This window comes from Bufo bufo, chromosome 4 (genome assembly GCF_905171765.1).
Source record: "Bufo bufo chromosome 4, aBufBuf1.1, whole genome shotgun sequence".
NCBI lineage: Eukaryota > Metazoa > Chordata > Amphibia > Anura > Bufonidae > Bufo > Bufo bufo.
The window spans coordinates 161,752,633-161,773,424 of NC_053392.1; the positions used below are offsets into that span (position 1 = coordinate 161,752,633).

Consider the following 20,792-nt stretch of genomic DNA (forward strand, 5'->3'; position numbering starts at 1 on the left):
GAAGTTTTTATTTTTTGTCACAAGTTAGTGGAATATGAGACTTTGTAAGAAAAAAATAAATAAATAATCATTTTCCACTAACTTGTGACAAAAAATAAAAAATTCTAGGAACTCGCCATGCCCCTTACGGAATACCTTGGGGTGTCTTCTTTCCAAAATGGGGTCACTTGTGGGGTAGTTATACTGCCCTGGCATTTTCCAGGGGCCCTAATGTGTGGTAAGTAGGTAAATGACCTGTGAAATCCTAAAGGTGCTTTTTGGAATGTGGGCCCCTTTGCCCACCTAGGCTGCAAAAAAGTGTCACACATGTGGTATCGCCGTATTCAAGAGAAGTTGGGGAATGTGTTTTGGGGTGTCATTTTACATATACCCATGCTGGGTGAGAGAAATATCTTGGTCAAATGCCAACTTTGTATAAAAAAAATGGGAAAAGTTGTCTTTTGCCAAGATATTTCTCTCACCCAGCATGGGTATATGTAAAATGACACCCCAAAACACATTGCCCAACTTCTCCTGAATACGGCGATACCACATGTGTTTTGGGGTGTCATTTTACATGTACCCATGCTGGGTGAGAGAAATATCTTGGCAAAAGACAACTTTTCCCATTTTTTATACAAAGTTGGCATTTGACCAAGATATTTCTCTCACCCAGCATGGGTATATGTAAAATGACACCCCAAAACACATTCCCCAACTTCTCCTGAGTACGGCGATACCAGATGTGTGACACTTTTTTGCAGCCTAGATGCGCAAAGGTGCCCAAAATCCTTTTAGGAGGGCATTTTTAGACATTTGGATCCCAGACTTCTTCTCACGCTTTGGGGCCCCTAGAATGCCAGGGCAGTATAAATACCCCACATGTGACCCCATTTTGGAAAGAAGACACCCCAAGGTATTCAATGAGGGGCATGGCGAGTTCATAGAATTTTTTTTTTTTTGGCACAAGTTAGCGGAAATTGAATTTTTTATTTATTTCTCACAAAGTCTCCCTTTCCGCTAACTTGGGACAAAAATTTCAATCTTTCATGGACTCAATATGCCCCTCACGGAATACCTTGGGGTGTCTTCTTTCCGAAATGGGGTCACATGTGGGGTATTTATACTGCCCTGGCATTCTAGGGGCCCTAAAGCGTGAGAAGAAGTCTGGAATATAAATGTCTAAAAAATTTTACGCATTTTGGATTCCGTGAGGGGTATGGTGAGTTCATGTGAGATTTAATTTTTTGACACAAGTTAGTGGAATATGAGACTTTGTAAGAAAAAAAATAAAAAATTCCGCTAACTTGGGCCAAAAAAATGTCTGAATGGAGCCTTACAGGGGGGTGATCAATGACAGGGGGGTGATCAATGACAGGGGGGTGATCAGAGAGTCTATATGGGGTGATCACCCCCCTGTCATTGATCACCCCCCTGTAAGGCTCCATTCAGATGTCCGTATGTGTTTTGCGGATCCGATCCATGTATCAGTGGATCCGTAAAAATCATACGGACATCTGAATGCAGCCTGACGGGGGGGTGATCAATGACAGGGGGGTGATCAGGGAGTCTATATGGGGTGATCACCCCCCTGTCATTGATCACCCCCCTGTAAGGCTCCATTCAGATGTCCGTATGTGTTTTGCGGATCCGATCCTTCTATCAGTGGATCCGTAAAAATCATGCGGACATCTGAATGGAGCTTTACAGGGGGGTGATCAATGACAGGGGTGTAATCAATGACAGGGGGGTGATCAGTGAGTCTATATGGGGTGATCACCACAGTCATTGATCACGCCCCTGTAAGGCTCCATTCAGACGTCCGTATGCGTTTTGCGGATCCGATCCATCTATCAGTGGATCCGTAAAAATCATGCGGACATCTGAATGGAGCTTTACAGGGGGTTGATCAATGACAGGGGGGTGATCAGGGAGTCTATATGGGGTGATCACCACAGTCATTGATCACGCCCCTGTAAGGCTCCATTCAGACGTCCGTATGCGTTTTGCGGATCCGATCCATCTATCAGTGGATCCGTAAAAATCATGCGGACATCTGAATGGAGCTTTACAGGGGTGTGATCAATGACAGGGGGATAATCAATGACAGGGGGGTGATCAGGGAGTCTATATGGGGTGATCAGGGGCTAATAAGGGGTTAATAAGTGACCGGGGGGGGGGGGGGGTGTAGTGTAGTGTAGTGATGCTTGGTGCTACCTTTACTGAGCTACCTGTGTCCTCTGGTGGTCGATCCAAACAAAGGGGACCACCAGAGTACCAGGTAGCAGGTATATTAGACGCTGTTATCAAAACAGCGTCTAATATACCTGTTAGGGGTTAAAAAAAACACATCTCCAGCCTGCCAGCGAACGATCGCCGCTGGCAGGCTGGAGATCAACTCTCTTACCTTCAGTTCCTGTGAGCGCGCGCGCCTGTGTGCGCGCGTTCACAGGAAATCTCGGCTCACGCGAGATGACGCCAATCGGCGTTAGCGTAGCCTGGGGGAGCCGCCGCAATGACGCCTTTCGGCGTTAGTGCGGCGGCAAGTGGTTAAGGGCTAGAACCCTTGTCCTATTCACCCTAATAAAGGTCTATTAGGGTGAATAGGACTTTACACTCTCCCTGCTGCCCTGTGCTTTGTGCACACAGCAGGGAGCTGACCATGGCAGCCAGCCTCTCATTTGCCCCCCAGCCCCTGATCAGCCCCCCAGCCTCTCATGTGCCCCCCAGCCCCTGATCCGCCCCCCAGCCCCTGATGTGCCGCTATAGGCGATATGCGCTAAATCCATATCGTGGCACAAATTTAAATTGCATATCGCCTATATCGCCCACCCCTAGTTCTTACCTTTTTCTGTTTAACCGCACTTTTATAATATGTTAATTACCTTTCTACCAGCAAGTAGGGCGGTTACTTGCTGGTAGCCGCCGCATCCTCCTTTAAAAAAAAACGCCCCCTCCTGTTGATCGACAGAGCCAGCGAGCGCTCTCCTCCTCCGGCTGGCCCTGTCTGCAATTCAAATCCCGCGCCTTAAGTGTCTTCATTCAGCGCAGACGCTCTGAGAAGGACGCTTGCTTCCTCAGCACTCCCTCAGTGCGCCTGCGCCGATGACGTCACCTCTAAACCCGAAAGAGAAGACGTCATCGGCGCAGGCGCACTGAGGAAGAGAGTGTCGTCCTCTCAGAGCGCCTGCGCAGAATGAAGACACGTAAGGCACAGGCGCAGGATTTGAATTGCAGACAGGGCCAGCCGGAGGAGGAGAGCGCTCGCTGGCCCTGTCAATCAACAGAAGGGGGCGTTTTTTTGAAAGGAGGATGCGGCGGCTACCAGCAAGTAACCGACCTACTTGCTGGTAGAAAGGTAATTAACATATTATAAAAGTGCGGTTTTTAAAGAAACTAAACAGAAAAAAGGTAAGAGCACTATATATTGAATAATCGCACTATAAGGATTTTAATTAGCCCAAAAATGAAAAATGACTTTTGGGGGGTGACAGAAGCCCTTTAAGGGAAAGTAGAGAGAAAACAGAATTCTACACATTTACATAAGCATGTTATTCACATCCACACTCATCCCTTTGTTGAAATTGATGTAGTTATGTATTTTTGTCCACTGTATTATGTAACTGTCACTATAGGGAGGCGAAGGAATCGATTTAAATGTCCATTTAAAGGGTGTACACATAGTAAAAATACACGCCAAAAAAATCAGGTAGAAATATGAGGGTGACCCTCTGACTTTTGCCCAAGATGTGTAGCTTGAATGCTGGATTAGCCCCATTAAATAGGCTAACGCCCTTTCTTAAAGCAGTTTAGAAATCCACATGGAAAAAATCCACAACCATATGAATGGCAGTAAGTGTCTCTATCAGGGAACAATGGGAAGTAAGTACACACGTTTCCCCCTACAGATTTTGGCTGGAATTTAGAGGGGTTGTCTCACTTCAATAAGTGGCATTTATCATGTAGAGAAAGTGAATACAAACCACTTACTAATGTATTGTGATAGTTCATGTGGCTTCGTTTGCTGGCTGGATTCATTTTTCCATCACATTATACACGGATCGTTTCTATGGTTATGACCACCCTTCACTCCATTAGCGGTGGCCGTGCTTGCACAATATAGGAAAAACTGCTGGCCTCTCTGGTGGCCGGGACTGTGGAAGCGCACATAGGCTGGTGCTTTTTTTTCTTTTTTTTTTTTATAGTGTGTAAGCACGGCCACTGCTGATGGATTGCAGGGTGGTTGTAACCATGGAAACTAGCAGTGTATAATGAGATGCAAAAATGAATCCAGCCAGCAGAGGAAGCAATATGGATAATAACAATATATTAGTGCCTTGTATTAACTTTCTCTACATAATAAATGCTATTTGTTGAAGTGACCCAGTAAACCTCTGCATGGAAGCTTCTGCCAGTTCATTCCCAATGTAGAAGCACGTTTATGTGGAGCTGAGAGTAGTAGTTCAGCTCCACAGTCACATGTCTACAATAATCACCAACAATTTGATTGTACAGCATAATTACTAATCCATGCTGAACAGGTTTCTGACACTGGATCAGATAAAACCTATTGCATTTATCAGCATACTTTATCATTTTCCTTGGATCTTGAAGCTAATTAAAGTTTAGTAGCTGTACACAGGAATGATATAGCATATAACTGCCTGAATCTTCTCCTAGCAAAAATTAACTATTTGCTGGGAGCCACAAAGAGCTCTGAAATAAAGGTGGTTGTTTGTAATGAGAAAAAACCTTTAATATACGAGACCAAGAGCTATGACTTGAGATTTGTGGCCTGCATATGTGCAAGTGTTAAAAGCAATCATTATTAGCATTGCCTTCTTATTACAGGGGGTAGCTGCCCCTAAGGCACTGAGGGGGGTCATTATTAACATATGCCACTTAGTGGCGTATTAAAAGCAAAGATTTTGTCGCACAGTGGTATTGTGGCAAAATCTGTGACTTTTCCTCGCTCACGCCACTTTGCCAAGATGGTGGAAAAAGGGGGAGTGGCGTGACTGGGGGGGCAGTGGGATCCATCTTATTTATCATTTTCTACGCCAGTTTATGCCATGGAAAATAGTCAAACTACGCCAGCAAGGGAGCTGGCATAATTTAACCCCTTCAACCCCGGGCCAGTTTTCACCTTCCTGCCCAGGCCATTTTTTGCAAATCTGACATGTGTCCCTTTATGTGGTAATAACTTTGGAACGTTTTTATTTATCCAAGTCATTCAGAGATTGTTTTCTCGTGACACATTGTACTTCATGACAGTCATAAATTTGAGTCAATATATTTCACCTTTATTTATGAAAAAATCCAAATTTAGCAAAAATTTTGAGAAATTTGCAATTTTACAAATCTCTATTTCTCTGCTTTTAAAACAGAAAGTAATACCTCGTAAAATATTTATTACTTAAAATTCCCCATATGTCTACTTTATGTTTGCATCATTTTGTAAATGTCATTTTATTTTTTGGGGACGTTGGAAGGCTTATTAGAAGTTTAGAAGCAATTCTTAAAATTTTAAGAAAATTTCCAAAACCCACTTTTTAATGGACCACTTCAGGTCTGGAGTCACTTTTTGGGCTTACATAGTGGAAACCCCCCCCCCCCCCCCCCATAATGGACCCTATTGTAGAAACTACACCCCTCAAGTTACTCAAAACTGATTTTACAAACTTTGTTAACCCTTTAGGTGTTCCACAAGAATTAAAGGAAAATGGAGATGAAATTTCAAAATTTCACTTTTTTGCCAAATTTTAATTTTAATCAAATTTTTTTTCTTTAACACATCAAGAGTTAGCAGCCAAACAAAACTCAAAATTTATTACCCCGATTCTGAGGTTTACAGAAACAGCCCACATGTGGTCCTAAACTGATGTAAGGGCGCACGGCAGGGCGCAGAAAGAAAGGACTGCCGCATGGTTTTTGGAAGACAAATTTTGCTGGACTGGTTTTTAGACACCATGTCCCATTTCAAGCCCCCCTAATGCATCCTTACAGTAGAAACTTCCAAAAGTGACCCCATTTTGGAAACTAGGGGACAAGGTGACAGTTTTATTGGTACTATTTTGGGACACATGATTTTTAATTGCTCTATATTACGGTTTTTGTGAGGCAAGGTAACCAAAAAATGGCTGTTTTGGCACTTTTTATTTTTTACAAAGTTCATCTGACAGGTTAGATCATGTGCTATTTTTATAGAGCAGGTAATTACGGACACGGTGATATCAAATATGTCTACTTTCGTTTGTTTCAGTTTTACATAATAATGCATTTTTGAAAAAAAATATATGTTTTTGTGTGTCCATTTCTGAACGCCATATTTTTTTATTTTTCTGCCAATCGTCTTGTGCAGGGGCTCATTTTCTGCAGGAAGAGTTGACGTTTTTATTGGTACCATTATTGGGTATGATTTTTTGATCATTTATTATTAAACTTTATAAGGCAAGGTGACCAAAAAAATTGGTCGTTTTGCCACAGTTTTTATTTATTTATTTTTACAGCATCCACCTGAGGGGTTAGGTCACATGATATTTTTATAGAGCAGGTCGTTACGGACGTGGCAATACCCAATATGTATATTTTTTCTTATTTTTTTAGTTTTACACAATAATAGCATTTTTGAAACAAAAAAAAAAAAAGATGTTTTAGTGTCTCCACAGTCTGAGAGCCAAAGGTTTTTTATTTTTTTGACCGATTGTCTTAGGACCCTTTCACAAGGGCGAGAATTCCGCGTGGGTGCAATGCGTGAGGTGAACGTATTGTACCTGCACTGAATCCAGACCCATTCACTTCAATGGGGTTGTGCACATAAGCTGTGATTTTCACACATCATTTGTGCGTTGCGTGAAAATCGCAGCAGGTTCTATATTCTGCGTTTTTCATGCAATGCAGGCCCCATAAAAGTGAAATGAATGGGTATGCGTGAAAATCACAAGCATCCGCAAGCAAGTGCGGATACGGTGCGATTTTCACGCATGGTTGCTAGGAGATGATAGGGATGAAAGCAACCCCAGACCCCATTAAAGTTTATTCCCTGTATTATTTTCCCTTATAACATGGGAACGCACCTGCCGCCATGACGTACTATTCCGTCATATGTCGGGAAGGGGTTAAAGGCTATGTACACCTTTGAGTGCAATCATTTTTTTTTATTGGTCTTTATTATAAATATGAAATCCTTTTTTCTGCACATAGCGGAGATGCTCTAGTAGCAGCCTCTGGATTTTCTCTCTTTTCCGTCATCCGAGTAGCTGACGGGCTCCTTATCTCTGATCTCTCACATTATAAACACTCATTATAGCTCAGTCCTTATCTTACTGATAAGAATGTGGCTTAAATAAGTGTTTATGACCCCTTAGTAATTCAGAGATACGGTTTATTAGAAGGCAGAAAAAGAAAGTATAATGCTACTTTCACACTAGCATTTTGGCTTTCCGTTTGAGAGATCATTCATGGGCTCTCACAAGCGGTCCAAAACGGATCAGTTTTGCCCTAATGCATTCTGAATGGAAAAGGATCCGCTCAGAATGCATCAGTTTGCCACCAAAACAGATCCGTCTTGGCTATAGAAGACATAATACAACCGGATCCGTTCATGACAAATGCATGCGGTTGTATTATGGTAACGGAAGCGTTTTTTGCAGATCCATGACGGATGCGCAAAAACGCTAATATGAAAGTAGCCTTAGTCATACAGCTAGACAGTTAACCCTTTGAGACAGAATTGCTCAATATTTTTTATAAAGGCCAATTGAAAATATGATTTTTACCCAAAAATAAGTTAAATGCAATAATTTTTAAAAAAAATTGCCTCCAAAAGGAGTACATAGCCTTTAAACCATGCTGCACGGCCGGTGGCACCAAGGCTTGCGTCTCTACATAACTTCGCCGGTCTTCATAAATGACCCCCTGTGTGTTTACAGCTAAGGCTACTTTCACACTCACACATAGATCTGCACAGACTGATCCGTTCAGATAATACAACCGTCTGCATCCGTTCAGAACTGATCCATTTGCCCTGAACGGATCTCACAAACTGAAAGCCAAAACGCGAGTGTGAAAGTAGTCTAAGGCACCTTTCACACGGGCGAGTATTCCGCGGGGGATGCGATGCGCGAGTTGAACGCATTGCACCCACACTGAATACCGACCAATTCATTTCTATGGGGCTGTTCACATGAGCGGTGATTTTAACGCATCACTTGTGCGTTGCGTGAAAATCGCAGGATGCTCTATATTCTGCGTTTTTCACGCAACGCAGGCCCCATAGAAGTGAATGGGGTTGCGTGAAAATCGCAAGCATCCGCAAGCAAGTGCGGATGCGGTGCGATTTTCACGCACGATTGCTAGGAGACGATCGGGATGGAGACCCGATCTTTATTATTTTCCCTTATAACATGGTTATAAGGGAAAATAATAGCATTCTGAATACAGAATGCATAGTAAAATAGCGCTGGAGGGGTTAAAAAAAAATAATAATAATAATAATTTAACTCACCTTAGTCCACTTGATCGCGCTGCCGGCATCTCGTCTGTCTCCTTCTTTGCGGAACGGGACCATGTGGTGAGCATTCATTCATTGCAGGAACGGGACCATGTGGTGAGCATTCATTCATTGCAGGAACGGGACCATGTGGTGAGCATTCATTCATTGCAGGAACGGGACCATGTGGGGAGCATTCATTCATTGCAGGAACGGGACCATGTGGTGAGCATTCATTCATTGCAGGAACGGGACCATGTGGTGAGCATTCATTCATTGCAGGAACGGGACCATGTGGTGAGCATTCATTCATTGCAGGAACGGGACCATGTGGTGAGCATTCATTCATTGCAGGAACGGGACCATGTGGTGAGCATTCATTCATTGCAGGAACGGGACCATGTGGTGAGCATTCATTCATTGCAGGAACGGGACCATGTGGTGAGCATTCATTCATTGCAGGAACGGGACCATGTGGTGAGCATTCATTCATTGCAGGAACGGGACCATGTGGTGAGCATTCATTCATTGCAGGAACGGGACCATGTGGTGAGCATTCATTCATTGCAGGAACGGGACCATGTGGTGAGCATTCATTCATTGCAGGAACGGGACCATGTGGTGAGCATTCATTCATTGCAGGAACGGGACCATGTGGTGAGCATTCATTCATTGCAGGAACGGGACCATGTGGTGAGCATTCATTCATTGCAGGAACGGGACCATGTGGTGAGCATTCATTCATTGCAGGAACGGGACCATGTGGTGAGCATTCATTCATTGCAGGAACGGGACCATGTGGTGAGCATTCATTCATTGCAGGAACGGGACCATGTGGTGAGCATTCATTCATTGCAGGAACGGGACCATGTGATGGGATCATGTGATGACCGGAGTGACGTCACCACAGGTCCTGTTCAGCAAAGAAGGAGACAGAAGGAGATGCCGGGCTGTGCGATCAAGTGGACTAAGGTGAGTTAAATTATTATTATTATTTTTTTTAACCCCTCCAGCGCTATTTTACTATGCATTCTGTATTCCGAATGCTATTATTTTCCCTTATAACCATGTTATAAGGGAAAATGATACAATCTACACAACACCGATCCCAAGCCCGAACTTCTGTGAAGATCGGGTTTGGGTACCAAACATGAGCGATTTTTCTCACGCGAGTGCAAAACGCATTACAATGTTTTGCACTCGCGCAGAAAAATCGCGCGTGTTCCTGCAACGCACCCGCACATTTTCCCGCAACGCCCGTCTGAAAGAGGCCTAAGTGTCTCACCTTCTTCTTCAGTTCCTCTTGCTCCTTCTTGCTTAGTGTTCTCTTTGTCGTACTCATTTTCCCAATGCTGAATGCTTTAAGCTTGCTGTCTAAGAGAGGTTGCTGGAAGTTGAAAACAGAACACCTTTGTTAACACATGAATATTCCAATATCCACATTTAACACAAAACGCCCTGCATTAAAAAGTAAGGAAACAGATTTTAGGTGAAAATTGCAATAGTGAAAAACAGACTGGAACCCTGACAGATCTAATTAAAATGAATGAGTCCATTGAGAGGCGAGCAGCAGCAAAGAATCTGAATTCAAGACCCCCACCACCACACACTTTTCTTGTCTGTTAGGCAACATTCACACGACTATGTGTTTTGCAGTGCGCAGATGGCAGATCCGCAAAAAAAACAGATGATGTCCGTATGGCATTCGTTTTTTTTTTTTGTTTTTTTTTCGAATCCCTTGTAACAATGCTTATCCTTGTCCGCAAAATGGACAAGAATAGGACATGACGTTCTATTTTTTTGCGGGGCTACGGAACGGACATACAGATCTGGATAGCACGCGGTCCTAGCCGCAAAAAAAAAAAAAACAGAATGAACATGGAAACAAAATATGTTTGTGTGAATGTAGCCTTACCCAAAGACTTCCTACTTGTAAATGGATCCATTCAGTAATTATATATTGACATCACAACAAGGCCTTTAAAGGGTTGTGCTGCGATTTATATTGACCCTTTCCTAAGGATAGGTCATCAATATCTGATTGGTGGGGGGTCTGACACCCCTGCCGATCAGCTGTCCTTCATTACACTGCATGTCATCTCGCAAGTGCAGTGTAATGACAAGTTCCCGCTCCATTCAATTTAATGGAGTGAATAGTTGTGATTACACTATGCCACCGATACACTGGAGACAATGCCTAGTGTAATGAACAGGAAGCGGCGCGCGCATAGAGTGCAGCCTCCCAATCAAACAGCTGATAGGTGGGGGTGCTGGGTGTCGGACCCCGCCAGTCAGATATTAACGACCTATTCTGAGGATAGGTCATCAATATAAAATTGCTGAACTACCCCTTTAAAGTGGCCCAGTACTTTCAGTACACTTTTGATATGTCATAGGGAATATGACAGTTTGGATCGGTGGGGATCTGAGCAATGAGACCCCCACGATCTCTAGAACAAGGGGAGAGAAGTGCTTGTTTAGCGTTGTCTCTCCGTGCAGCAAGAGATGGGAGCGAGAGAGGCCCATAGACTGCAGCAAGGAGAGAGAACACACTAAGTGAGCACTTCTCTCCCCGCCTTCTAGCGATTGGTGGGATTCTCAGCGCTCAGACACCCAGCGATCTACATTTTTAACATGTCCCTATAACATATGAAAAGTTTACTGAAAGTACAGTGCTACTTTAACTCCATAAGACAGCTGCAGATTACATTCAATGCCCTCAGAAGAGGTCTATCTCCATTATAGGCCAGTTTCCTAGACAGAACACTGCTCCTCGGCATCCTAATGAGTTACTGCGGGTCTGCTGCACTCATGGCGCCATGTGCGTACAGTCCAGCAGATCCGCAGTCAGGCAGGAACTCACAGCATCTTAAAGGACGATTTACCTTTCAGCAACTTCGGAAAACTGGGGAGCATGTGGCGGTACACTGGAGATCAAACTACGTATATAGTGTATACTCAGGGATGTTCTGATATTATATTTATGGATGTAGCACACAGAGAATGTATGTACCAAGTGTGGCCTTGGAGCCTGGACACGCAGAGTAAGAACCTCCAAACTCTGGCATGGCTAGACAGATTTGTCATTCAATGTCCCAGGAACAACACATTATATGGACCTGTAATAGGAATTGGTAAACATCCTGTCTACCCAAATAGATCCTTCTCCCCAGTCCCAAATAGCACAGCTAGGCAGAGCTGCCCGTCAGGATCCTGGGAAAGCTGGTCTATTTGCACAACGTAAGGGTAACATTATCTCCACATAAAATCCCTCCTGCCTATAGGGGCAAACCTGGTACTGTATAGTATACCTGCACACACACATAGGAGGAGGTTTTGTAAGAAGTTGCTGAAGTTTTGCCGTTTCCACCTCTTTCGCAATGCTGAACTTCCTGTCTTGTCTGAGGTCACGCTAGCGCACAATCTGACACCAGCTGAAGATGGAAGGACTGGGAGGAAGGAGGCACTTCTCCGACTGCAGGGAATCTGCTAAAAGCACTTCCGCAGCAGCTTGCAGATCGCCATGCAGAAAGCGTGGCCAACGTTACTTAGCAGGATACTCTTTTTCTTGCTTGTCAGGACTTAGTGTCCCCTCATTATGATGCTGTTAAGTTCAGGGTCAAAAAAGCCGTATTGAAATCTTGACCAGGATTTCAACAATCTGTAAATTCACAGCCAGCACATAAAAACTGGGATCCCCCCACCTCCCTCCACTCTCCAGGGTGGAGAAGCGCGTCAATGCTGTTAAATGGGTTTTCCAAGATATTTTTACTGATCGGAGGGGTCCGACACCCGCTGTGAGAAGGCAGCAGCGCTTCCAGTAGCAGTGCAGCCTTTCCACAGCTTTCCCTAGGTCATCTGACATGTTCCTGGGCGACATGGCCTAGACGCAGCTCAGCCCCATTGAAGTGGACGTTTCTGAGCTCCAATACCAAGCGCAGCCGCTATCAAATGGTTGGCACCGCGAGAAGGCCACAGCGCTACTGCGTGCACCAGTGCTTTCTCAAACAGCTGATCCCGGGTATCGGACCCCCACCGATCAGATACTGATGACCCAATATCAGTAAAAGTATCTCAGAAAACCCATTTGAGGAAGCTAGAGATAGAAGTTGGTAATCTGTATAAAGTGTAATATTACAGATCTATACCACCAGGTAATAGTCTGCTCCGCACATGGATCCATAAACACTCAGTCCTCATCTCCTAACTAGGGATCGACCGATTATCGGTTTGGCCGATATTATCGGCCGATATTGAGGATTTTGAACGTTATCGGTATCGGCATCTATTTTGCCGATATACCGATAACGTATGGGGAACACAGATCGCGCTGCTCTCAGCGCTCTCTGTGTTCCCTCCGCAGCACAGGGGAGAAGGAAGCAGTGTCTCCTCCCCCTGTGCTGCTGCTGCCGCCAATGAGGGGATAGAACATAAGAGGAGGGGAGGGGCTGTGGCCGCTGCGCCACCAATGAAGATAAGCCTCTCATTCATTCATATACAGGAGGCGGGAGCTGGCTGCAGAATCACATAGCCGGCTCCCGACCTCTATGAGCAATAGCTGCGGTTTGCGGTAGTTAACTCCTCAGGTGCCGCGGATCGCAGCTACCGCTGATAGAGGTCGGGAGCCGGCTATGTGATTCTGCAGCCAGCTCCCGCCTCCTGTATATGAATGATCGAGAGACTTATCTTCATTGGTGGCGCAGTGCGCCCCCCCAAGTCCCCCAGTATTAATCATTGGTGGCGCAGTGCGCCCCCCACCCCCATCCCAATCCCGGCCAATAGTAAAAACATTGGTGGCGCAGTGCGCCCCCCCCCCACCACCCCACCCACCCAGTATTAATCATTGGTGGCAGTGGCCACAGGATCCCCTCTCCCCTGCTCCTCCGATCGGAGCCCCAGCTGTGTAAGCCTGGGGCTCCGATCGGTTACCATGGCAGCCAGGACGCTATTGAAGCCCTGGCAGCCAGGACGCTATTGAAGCCCTGGCAGCCAGGACGCTATTGAAGCCCTGGCAGCCAGGACGCTATTGAAGCCCTGGCAGCCAGGACGCTATTGAAGCCCTGGCTGCCAGGACGCTATTGAAGCCCTGGCTGCCAGGACGCTATTGAAGCCCTGGCTGCCAGGACGCTATTGAAGCCCTGGCTGCCAGGACAAGCTCCATGCTGCTGTGTGCACTATGCACAGAGCAGCAGGGACAGTGTGAGATCCTATTCACCCTGATAGAGATCTATCAGGGTGAATAGGACAAAGGTTCTAGTCCCTAAGGGGGCTAAAAGTTAGTAAAAAAAAAACACAAAAATATTAAGTATAAATGAAAAAGATTTATAAAAAAAAAATACACATTAACAATAAACAAAAAAAATACACATTACCAATAAACATATTAATTTTCAGCAGATTTGTGTAGGAATTTTTTTTCTTCTCAAAAATGAAAATTCCCAGAATATCGGTATAAATTATCGGCTATCGGCCTGAAAGTTCACAAATTATCGGTATCGGCCCTAAAAAATCAATATCGGTCGATCCCTACTTCTAACTACACGTCTATCAGTGCAATCAGCAGTTTTCACATTGTACACATCGGGATTTGCCACTGCTGCTAACAGGAATTGTAATCTAAGAACTGTTTTCTAAGCTAGTGACTCAACATGTATAGTACAGCGCTTTCTATAGGGTTACCATCCCGTCACATAGAAGATCTATACCCCTCCACCCTGGTCTTAACCCTGCCTAGATCAGTAAAGATAGACCGCTACAGACTGTATGGGCCAGGACTCCCATTCCTCTGCACATCAGCCATCTGGTTCCTTGCAGATATCTGGGAAAACTAAAGCTACGCCCCCATAAGTGGCTTATTCCATTTCCATTTGTTCAGTGTAGGATTGGTCTTTGAAGTAAGGGAATTATAATGGTCTCGGGTTTGCCTCCCACTCAGGCACTAAACACGCTGCGCACATTATGAAGAAAGATCTGCAGGAGATGCACACACACGGCACTCAAGCTGCAGGTCTACCGTCTCTCAACGCCTTTGTACTCCGCACCCAAGTGGTAACAAGGGAATGCGTTTCTCAAAAGAAAACCACGAACACCTTGAGCAGAATGACATTTCTTGTCCGCTGTGCACCTGTAAGAAATTAACCATTTCTGCAATCTACATCAATAACCCATTAATCAAAGTGCAGCATTTCACCGAAATTCCATAAAAGGCCTCCAAATACAGGACTGCTAGAACTATGAGCCTGTAATGTACGAAACGCGTAGGCTGTTAATGTACAGATTAGAAACAGTTCTGCCAATAAAAGATAACTCTTATGGAATTTCAATCACATGACAAACATTCTCCAATCTGACTGGTGTAAAGGACCCTGCCAAACCGCAGAGTTCAGAGATAAGGAGCCCGTCAGCTACTCAGTGCACCAAAATAAATTTACATTATATATATATATATATATATATATATATATATATATATATATATATATATATATATATATATATATACAGTACAGACCAAAAGTTTGGACACACCTTCTCATTCAAAGAGTTTTCTTTATTTTCATGACTATGAAGGCATCAAAACTATGAATTAACACATGTGGAATTATATACATAACAAACAAGTGTGAAACAACTGAAAATATGTCATATTCTAGGTTCTTCAAAGTAGCCACCTTTTGCTTTGATTACTGCTTTGCACACTCTTGGCATTATCTTGATGAGCTTCAAGAGGTAGTCCCCTGAAATGGTCTTCCAACAGTCTTGAAGGAGTTCCTAGAGATGCTTAGCACTTGTTGGCCCTTTTGCCTTTACTCTGCGGTCCAGCTCACCCCAAACCATCTCGACTGGGTTCAGGTCCGGTGACTGTGGAGGCCAGGTCATCTGGCGCAGCACCCCATCACTCTCCTTCATGGTCAAATAGCCCTTACTTTCAAAGTTTTCCCAATTTTCTGCTGACTGACTGACCTTCATTTCTTAAAGTAATGATGGCCACTCGTTTTTCTTTACTTAGCTGCTTTTTTCTTGCCATAATACAAATTCTAACAGTCTATTCAGTAGGACTATCAGCTGTGTATCCACCTGACTTCTCCTCAACGCAACTGATGGTCCCAACCCCATTTATAAGGCAAGAAATCCCACTTATTAAACCTGACAGGGCACACCTGTGAAGTGAAAACCATTTCAGGGGACTACCTCTTGAAGCTCATCAAGAGAATGCCAAGAGTGTGCAAAGCAGTAATCAAAGCAAAAGGTGGCTACTTTGAAGAACCTAGAATATGACATATTTTCAGTTGTTTCACACTTGTTTGTGATGTATATAATTCCACATGTGTTAATTCATAGTTTTGATGCCTTCAGTGTGAATCTACAATTTTCATAGTCATGAAAATAAAGAAAACTCTTTGAATGAGAAGGTGTGTCCAAACTTTTGGTCTGTACTGTATATATAAAAAATACGGGTATATTTCATTTTATGTTTCCGTGTGTTGTAAAAATATAGACAGTTTCGACCTCCACAATTTTTTTTTTTTTTATAAATTTGGTATTTTTTACCACTGTCATGAAGTACAATATGTGATGAGAAAAGAAAATCTCAGAATGGCCTCGATAAGTAAAAGCTTTTTAAAGTTATTACCACAAAGCAGGCATGTCCAAACTGCGGCCCTCCAGCTGCTGCAAAACTACAACTACTAGCATGCCTGGATAGCTTACAGCTATCAGGTCATGCTGGGAGTTGTAGTTTTGCAACAGTTGGAGGGCCGCAGTTTGGACATGCCTGACAAAGTGATACATTTTGATAAAAATTGCCTGGTCCTTAAGGTGAAAAATAGCAAGGTCCTGAAGGGGTTAATGTTGCAGAGGGAGCTGCTTTGCCTCTTTGTTAACATCTTGGGGTACATACAATTTTTAATCACTTTTTTGGAGCGTGAGGTGACCAAAAAACGACAAGTCTGGCCATTACTCTATATGCTGTACAGTTTTTACCATACAGCTCATCTGTCTGGTATGTGGGGAGATCTCATTGGTGGCGTTGAATTTAAAAGCCGAGGAACCACAATGTCAATGCTTTTTCCCTTTTTTTTTATTTTTAGTATTATAACAAAAGAAAGTATATATAAATGTGGTATTGTTGTAATCATACTGACCCAGTAGTGAAAAACAGGGGAAAAATTTCAAATAGGATGAAATTGAACCCCCCCATAGTTTTGTTTTAACAGCATTCTCTATGCAGTAAAACTGACCTGTAACCTTCACCCCCTGGGTCAGTAAATTTACAGGTTAACACATATATATATAATTTTTTTTTTGTGTTTTGAAACTTAACCTCTTACGGACACAGGGCGTACCTGTTCGCCCTGGTACTTAAGGACAGAGGGCGTACAGGTACGCCCTGTGTAGTTCCGATCACCGCCGTGCGGTGATCGGAACAAGGTGCCTGCTCAAATCAATGAGCAGGCACCTTGGTACAATGCCCAAGGGGTCCTGTGACCCCCCCTCCGTGTCGGCGATCGCAGCAAAACGCAGGTCAATTCAGACCAGCGGTTTGCTGCGTTTCCGGGTTATTCGGGTCTCTGGTGACCCGATTACCCGGAATAGGACGGTGATCGGTGGTGTGATAATAGACCACCAATCACCGTTCTGCGATCCTGGGAGGTCACGCCACCTCTCAGGATCGCTTCTGATTGGCTAGCTGGGCAGGTGCAGCAGCAAATTTCAATTGCCGGAGCTCCTCTCCCAGCTCATACACTGTCAATGAAGCGGGGAGAGGGAGGAACTCCGGCTACAGTTAGGGCTCTTTCACACCTGCGTTCTTGTCTTCCGGCATAGAGTTCCGTCGTCGGGGCTCTATGCCGGAAGAATCCTGATCAGGATTATCCTAATGCATTCTGAATGGAGTGAAATCCGTTCAGGATGCATCAGGATGTCTTCAGTTCCGGAACGGAACGTTTTTTGGCCGGAGAAAATACTGCAGCATGCTGCGCTTTTTGCTCCGGCCAAAAATCCGGAACATTTGCCGCAATGCCGGATCCGGAATTAATGCCCATTGAAAGGCATTGATCCGGTTCCGGCCTTAAGCTAAACGTCGTTTCGGCGCATTGCCAGAGCCGACATTTAGCTTTTTCTGAATGGTTACCATGGCTGCCGGGACGCTAAAGTCCTGGCAGCCATGGTAAAGTGGAGCGGGGAGCGGGAGAGCAGTATACTTACCGTCCGTGCGGCTCCCCAGGCGCTCCAGAGTGACGTCAGGGCGCCCCAAGCGCATGGATCATGTGATCGCATTGGACACGTCATCCATGCGCATGGGGCGCTCTGACGTCATTCTGGAGCGCCCCGGGAGCCGCACGGACTGTAAGTATACTGCTCCCCCGCTCCCCGCTCCTACTATGGCAACCAGGACTTTAATAGCGTCCTGGGTGCCATAGTAACACTGAAAGCATTTTGAAGACGGTTCCGTCTTCAAATGCTTTCAGTACACTTGCGTTTTTCCGGATCTGGAGTGTAATTCGGGCAAGTGGAGTACATGCCGGATCCGGACAACGCAAGTGTGAAAGAGGCCTAAGTTTTTTTTGTGCCATCAGGCACAAATCAGCGTATTTGGGTGTGGTAGGGAGAGGTAGATTAGACAGGGATAGTGAGGGAGAGTTAGTAAAAAAGTACGGGCAAAGTACGCGAAAACCCGTCCCCCACACACACACTGAATAAAGTTTTCCACACACGCACCCCTAAATTTTTGGAGGCCTATGTACCTGGAAGGGAGGTCGCGGTTGATGAGTCTCTCATTGCTTTTAAAGGGAGACTTATTTTCCGCCAGTATGTTCCCTCTAAGCGGACGAGGTATGGCGTGAAGCTATACAAACTTTGTGAGAGTACCTCAGGGTACACTTACAAGTTTTGAGTGTACGAGGGGCGAGATTCCCGTATTGAACCCCCAGAATCTCCCCCCACTCTGGGTGTTAGCGGAAAACTTGTGTGGGACCTTATGCACCCACTGCTAGATAAGGGTTACCACCCCTGTACGTGGATAACTTTTATACTAGTATCCCCTTGTTCCAGTCCCTCACCGCCAGATCCACGTCCGCTTGTGGGACCGTGCAGAAAAATCAACGCGGCCTCTCTACCCACCCCCTCCAGGTACCTACCCCCAGGGGTGACACTCGTGCCCTTACCAGTGGAAACCTGTTGCTGGTCAGATATAAGGACAAGAGGGATGTCCTTGTACTTTCCACAATTCACAGTAACGGCATCACCCTTGTCCCTGTGCGAGGTACCGCGGCAACGGTCCTCAAGCCCGATTGTATCGTCGACTACAATCGGTATATGGGAGGAGTTGATCTCTCTGATCAAGTCTTCAAGCCATATAATGCCATGTGCAAAACCCGGGCATGGTACAAAAAAGTTGCGGTCTAATTGGTACAGGTTGCCTTGTACAACTCTTTTGTGCTGTCCCGGAGCGCGGGCAGCACAGGGAAATTCCTCCAATTTTATGAGGCAGTCCTCAAGGACCTGATCTTTTCTGACCGGGAAAGAGAAGGCCGGAGTACCTCGGGAACTGGAGGCGCCCAGATCGCCCCTGGTCACTTTCCAGGTGTGGTCCCCCATACTGGAAAGAAGGGACGGTCCCCAAAAAAGGTGTGACACAGGAGGGGGATATGGAAGGACACCACCACTCAGTGTGACATGTGCCCCGATCATCCGGGCCTCTGTATTATTGGTTGCTTCAGAGAGTACCGCACTTCCATGGAGTACTAAATTAATAATCCCCTTCCCCAATTTTAATTCCATTTAGCCACTGAAAATCCAAAAGAAAAAAAAATATGGTTCTCAGACTTGACACTAAAACAAAATTTTATTTTTTCTAAAATATTATTTTGTAAAACTAAAATAAAATTAAAAAAAGTTTACATATTAGGTATCACCGCACCCGTAAGAATCTGCTCTATAAAAATACCCCATGACCTAACCCCTCAGATGAACACGGTCAAAAAAAAACAAAAAAAACGGTGCCAAAACAGCTATTTTTTGGCAAATTTTCCATTTTAATCGGTTTTTTCCAGTAACAAAGCAAGGGTTAACAGCCAAACAAAACTTAATATTAATTACCCTGATTCTGCAGTTTACAGAAACACCCCATATGTGGTCGTAAACTGCTGTATGACCAACGGCAGGGCGCAGAAGGAAAGGAACGCCGTATGGTTTCTGGAAGGCAGATTTTGCTGGACTGGTTTATTTACACCATGTCCCATTTGAAGAACCCCTGATGCACCCCTAGAGTAGAAACTCCATAAAAGTGACCCCATCTAAGAAACTACACCCCTCAAGGTATTCAAAACTGATTTTACAAACTTTATTAACCCTTTTGGTGTTCCTCAACAGTTTATGGCAAATGGAGATGAAATTTCAGAATTTCTATTTTTGGTAACCTTGCCTCACAAAAATGTAATATAGAGCAACCAAAAATCATATGTACCCTAAAAATAGTCCCAACAAAACTGCCACCTTATCCCGTAGTTTCCAAAATGGGGTCACTTTTATGGAGTTTCTACTCTAGGGATGCATCAGGGGGGCTTCAAATGGGACATGGAATCAAAAAAACAGTCCAGCAAAACCTGCCTACCAAAAACCACACGGCGCTCCTTTCCCTCTACGCCCTACTGTGTGCCCGTACAGTAGTTTACGACCACATATGGGGCGTTTCTTAACAGGATCAGGGCAATAAATACTGAGTTTCGTTTGGCTGTTAACCCTTGCTTTGTTACTGGAAAAAAAAATGGATTAAAATTTGCCAAAAAAAACAAAAACGAAATTCTGAAATTTGATCTCCATTTGCGGAACACCTAAAGGGTTAATGACGTTTGTAAAATCAGTTTTGAATACCTTGAGGGGTGTGGTTTCTAGAATGGGGTCATTTTTGAGTGGTTTCTATTATGTAAGCCTCACAAAGTGACTTCAGACCTGAACTGGTCCCTAAAAAGTGGGTTTTTGAAAATTTCTGAAAAATTTCAAGATTTGCTTCTAAACTTCTAAGCCTTGTAACCTCCCCCAAAAATAAAATATCATTCCCAAAATGATCCAAACATGAAGTAGACATATGGGGAATGCAAAGTAATAACTATTTTTGGAGGTATTACTATGTATTATAGAAGTAGAGAAATTGAAACTTGGAAATTTGCTAATTTTTCTAAATCTTTGGTAAATTTGGTATTTTTTTTTTATAAAAAGTACTTTAAGTACAATATGTGACAAAAAAACTATCTCAGAATGGCCTGGATAAGTCAAAGCGTTTTAAAGTTATCACCACTTAAAGTGACACTGGTCAGATTTG

General features: G+C 44.3%; 1 protein-coding gene across 3 annotated transcripts in view; it reads right to left on the minus strand.

Moving 5' to 3' along the window:
• The window catches only part of LOC120997785 (U2 snRNP associated SURP domain containing), an 82,296-nt gene that overhangs the window by 52,705 nt on the left and 8,799 nt on the right, over positions 1-20,792 (minus strand). For all 3 annotated transcript variants that reach the window (XM_040428054.1, XM_040428053.1, XM_040428052.1), the window contains exon 2: positions 9,756-9,857. In XM_040428054.1, coding sequence (XP_040283988.1) covers positions 9,756-9,857 — 102 coding nt within the window. The remainder of the gene's footprint in view (positions 1-9,755; positions 9,858-20,792) is intronic.